The sequence below is a fragment of the Sus scrofa genome, chromosome 3 (assembly GCF_000003025.6).
Source record: "Sus scrofa isolate TJ Tabasco breed Duroc chromosome 3, Sscrofa11.1, whole genome shotgun sequence".
Classification (NCBI taxonomy): domain Eukaryota; kingdom Metazoa; phylum Chordata; class Mammalia; order Artiodactyla; family Suidae; genus Sus; species Sus scrofa.
In genome coordinates this window covers 10,035,615-10,039,679 of record NC_010445.4, presented here as the reverse complement: position 1 = coordinate 10,039,679, position 4,065 = coordinate 10,035,615, and the positions used below count along the sequence as shown (strand labels likewise).

Sequence of the window (4,065 nt, the reverse complement as noted above, 5' to 3'; positions counted from 1 at the left end):
AGAAGGTTCCAGATGTGGGCAGGGCCTCCCTCGCCCCGCCCCGCGCCCCGGTATGCAGTTGGGGGAATGCAGGGGGAGGGGCTGCCCCCAGCCAGTCATTGCCATTAATAGAGACCTGAAACACCGCCTGCTAAAAATACCCGGCTGGCCCATTATAAAAGCGCTGCGGGCTCGGCCCACCGACACTAACTCCCCTTCTCCCAGCCGCAGCCGGACGCGTCCAGCCAGCGCAGCCAGCATGACTGAGCGCCGTGTGCCTTTCTCGCTCCTGCGGAGCCCCAGCTGGGACCCTTTCCGCGACTGGTACCCGGCCCACAGCCGCCTCTTCGACCAGGCCTTCGGGCTGCCCCGGCTGCCCGAGGAGTGGTCGCAGTGGCTGAGCCACAGCGGCTGGCCGGGCTACGTGCGCCCGCTGCCCCCGCCCGCCATCGAGGGCCCCGCCGCAGTGGCCGCGCCCGCCTACAGCCGCCTGCTCAGCAGGCAGCTCAGCAGCGGCGTCTCGGAGATCCAGCAGACTGCCGACCGCTGGCGCGTCTCCCTGGACGTCAACCACTTCGCCCCCGAGGAGCTGACGGTCAAGACCAAGGACGGCGTGGTGGAGATCACGGGTGAGCCCCCGGGGACCGGGACGCGCCCACCCCCCGCCCCTCCCGCGCTGCCTCTCGCGCTCTTTCCGGGGAGGAGCCCTGGAAAATGGAAACTTAGCCGAGGACGGGGCCAGAGCCCGGGGAGCCGGCCTGGCCTCTTCGCCCTGCCCCTGGCCTGTGCCTGCTTCCCTGGACTTTGGGGGGGGTGCTCCTAAGTCCTAAGGGATCTTTTGGCCCTAAAAGCTCTCCAGTCAGGGAAGAAACGCCCCCTTCCAGCGGAGACGCCCTCAGCCCCAACGCCATCCGCGAGGGACCAGGTCTCCCCGCGCCGCGCCGCCCCCCCCCGGCCCCCGGCCCCCGGCCTGCAGTTGGTGTGGCAAGGGCGACCCCCTCCCCCGACACGCGCACGCACACGCACGCACTTCCTCCCCATCCCTAGTCCAGGTCCTCGGAGGGGGCGTGTGTGCGTGCCCATGGCTGCTGCCCCACGCCCCAGCCCCAGACTCCTGGAACCGAACTTTCCAGAAGCTTCTGAGGTCCCGGGACAGGTCTGGGGTACCCACATCCCTTAGTCCTCTCCTGGCAAGCGTTCTGGCCACCGGGTGGGGCTCGGCTGGCTGTGGGCCAGCGGGAGCGCCGGCCCCTTCAGGCCTCCTCTGACCTCCCTCCCCCACCCAGGCAAGCACGAGGAGCGGCAGGATGAGCACGGCTTCATTTCCCGGTGTTTCACTCGAAAATACACGTGAGTCCTGGCTCCGGGTGGGGTGGGGGGTGGGGAGGGCCCAGGGACGCACCGTGGGTCACTCCTGTCCTGCCTCTCCCTGTCCAGGCTGCCCCCCGGTGTGGACCCCACCCAGGTCTCCTCCTCCCTGTCCCCTGAGGGCACGCTCAGCGTGGAGGCCCCGCTGCCCAAGCCAGCCACCCAGTCGGCAGAGATCACCATCCCTGTCACTTTCGAGGCGCGGGCCCAGCTTGGGGGCACAGAAGCTGGAAAGTCGGAAAAGCCCGGAACCAAGTAAAGGCCTTCGCCCTGCTGCTCACCGCCCCCCGCCCAAACCCGCACCAGCCATCCCCACCTGCCAACTCTCTGTGCTCTTTTGATACGTCTACCTTCTGTTTTTCTCGAATAAAGTTCAAAGCAACTGCCCGCCACTGTCTCAGACCCTGGTGTGCTTGTGGAGGCTCAGGCGTCACTCCTGGTTCACGCACTCATCACGTTTGCCGAGGGCCTCCTGTGTGCCAAGCCCTGTGCTGGCCCCTGTGCGTGCTGCGTCCATCACAGGGCACAGCCCTGCCCTCCAGTCCCTTGTTGAGGGAGAGACTGTTTATGCGGCAGTTAAAGCCCCCGGGGCCAGTGTGGGAGCAGGGACGCCAGGAGAGGCACCCGGCCGAGGCACTCAGGACACCTGGGCAGGGGGCGAGGGAGGGGGACGTCCCGGCAGCTCAGGGTTCCTTCCTGACCGCATCATAACCTCCTCATCTCCACGGAGAAGAGCAGGACCGCAAAGACGGGATGGGAGGGGTGGCCACCCATCTGAGGCGGTGGCCTCCGTTCCCCCAGGCCTGTGCAGGCAGGATGGGGCCTTGACTGGCCTGGCAGGAACAGTCACACCCACCTTGGCCCTTGCTTTTGTCTGTCCTTGTCCTACCCACCACCCACTCGCTGGCCCGGGGAGGGAGAAAGCAGACGGGGGCTTTGGAGTCCAGGCTTAAGTCCCCAAGATCTTGAGAGACCCCCACTATTTCTACCAAGGTCCCAGAGCCTGAGGCTGTGGCCATTTTCCTGCTTTGCCAGGGTCCCTGAGAGGGGAAGGGCCTGGGGCATCCACACACACCTGCCACCCCCACCCTGCCCCGATTCTCCAGTTCTCCTCCCTGGTGCAGACTCCCTGTGGGGACACGACAGTCTGGAGCAGGTGCAAGGCCAAAGCAGGTCCCAGCCCTTGAAGGCCCCGCCGAACCTGGAGGGAGGCCCACAGGGAAATAAACACATGGAACAGGGATGTGGCCCAGCTGGCAGCGCGGGCCTGGGCCTGTGTGCCCGGGTGCTGCCCCGTCTACTCCCCGTCCCGCCACTCCTCTCCTCCGGTCTCCCATGTCTTCTGTCCTCTTCCACGACACACACCCCACATCTCAGGTGTCTCCTGGATGCCTCCATGTCCCCGTGGCCGTGACCCAGAGACAGCCTGTGGAGTTCTCACCCTCACTCTCCTGGCCAGCGGCCTTGTGGCTGGCAGCGGGATGGCCCTGACGTCCAGGGGTGTGGCTGGGTGCTCCTGCTTGGTCAGAGAGGGTGATGGCAAGGCTGCCAGCTCCTCCACCCGTGTCCTTGAAGTGTGGGAGAGCTGATGCCAAGCCTTTGATGAGGTAACTCTCACGTCAGCCCTGAGAAGAGGTGCAGTTACTCCTGCTTGGCCCCTGGGCAGCGAGCCTCAGAAGGGAGCAGCTAGTTCTGGAGAGGGTGTGGCACCAGGAGGGGAGGGCAGATTAGCCCAGACCGCTGCCTGGGTGGGGGGGGTCTCCCCAGCTTGAGACTCCGTGGAGCCTCAGGCGGCCTTGAGAAGATGGGATGAGTCGCAGCTGAGCCTGGGAGCCAGGGCTGCTGGGGGAGCGAGGCTGCAAATGGTTAGGAGAGAGCTGATTAGGGTCCGGGGCAGGGAGGGGTCAGCACCTTACGAATGGAATGTAGGTCCCAGGGGCCCAGGCCGTAGTCAGGGACACAGCTGGGGCACAGGTGAGGTAAGAGGTCAAGAATTCAGACCCTGCAAAGGAAACAGGCCCCAGGCTCCACGGGAAACTGACGTAGGAGACGGGAAACAGGCAGATGCCGGTGGCCTGCCTGCGCTGCTCGTGGGGCTGCGGCTGGGCTGGCAGAGTGGTGGGTGGGGCAGGCAGGCTGGCTCAGGCCTGGGGTCTCCACTCGGAGAGGCTGGCACTGGGTATGGCGAGACCTGGTGAGTCCCTGCCCTGCTGCTGGTCCCGGCCTCTCTAGGCCTCTCCCTCACTTTCAGTGGGTTCCTCTCTGAGGCCTCTGGTGTCCTTCAGGCCTGCACATTCAGACACTGGCCTTGGCTCAGTAAATGCGTGACCTGGGCCTCTCTGCTCCACTGAGGGGCGTCCGAGGGGCAGCGTCCCCGCCCAGGCCGATGACCACGGCTTCCTCAAGGACCTCAAGTCCCCATAGCTGTGGCTCACCTCTCCTGAGCTCCAGCTTCCCTGGGGATGCATCCGGCACATCAGCCATCCTCACTTCCAGGCTGACCCTGGGGTCTCTGCTTTTCTGTCTCCCTCTCGATTATAAAATCTGACTTCCATTGCTTCTCAGCCTTTTGGCTAAGATCAAGTGAAATCTGCCCTCCGGGTGGGCACCTCCTCCGGACCCAGCACCTGGCCCATGGGACGAGCCCCTGGTTGAGCTCAAGGGGGGCAAGTGGAGGGCACAGCACAGTGATGAGTAGCACTCTGCCATTAGAGAGAG

General features: G+C 65.4%; 1 protein-coding gene across 1 annotated transcript; it reads left to right on the top strand.

Annotated features, from left to right (window-relative positions):
• HSPB1 (heat shock protein family B (small) member 1) lies at positions 239 to 1,606 on the top strand. Its single transcript, NM_001007518.1, has 3 exons — positions 239 to 608; positions 1,266 to 1,329; positions 1,417 to 1,606. The coding sequence occupies exons 1-3, from the start codon at positions 239 to 241 to the stop codon at positions 1,604 to 1,606; spliced, it is 624 nt and encodes a 207-aa protein (NP_001007519.1).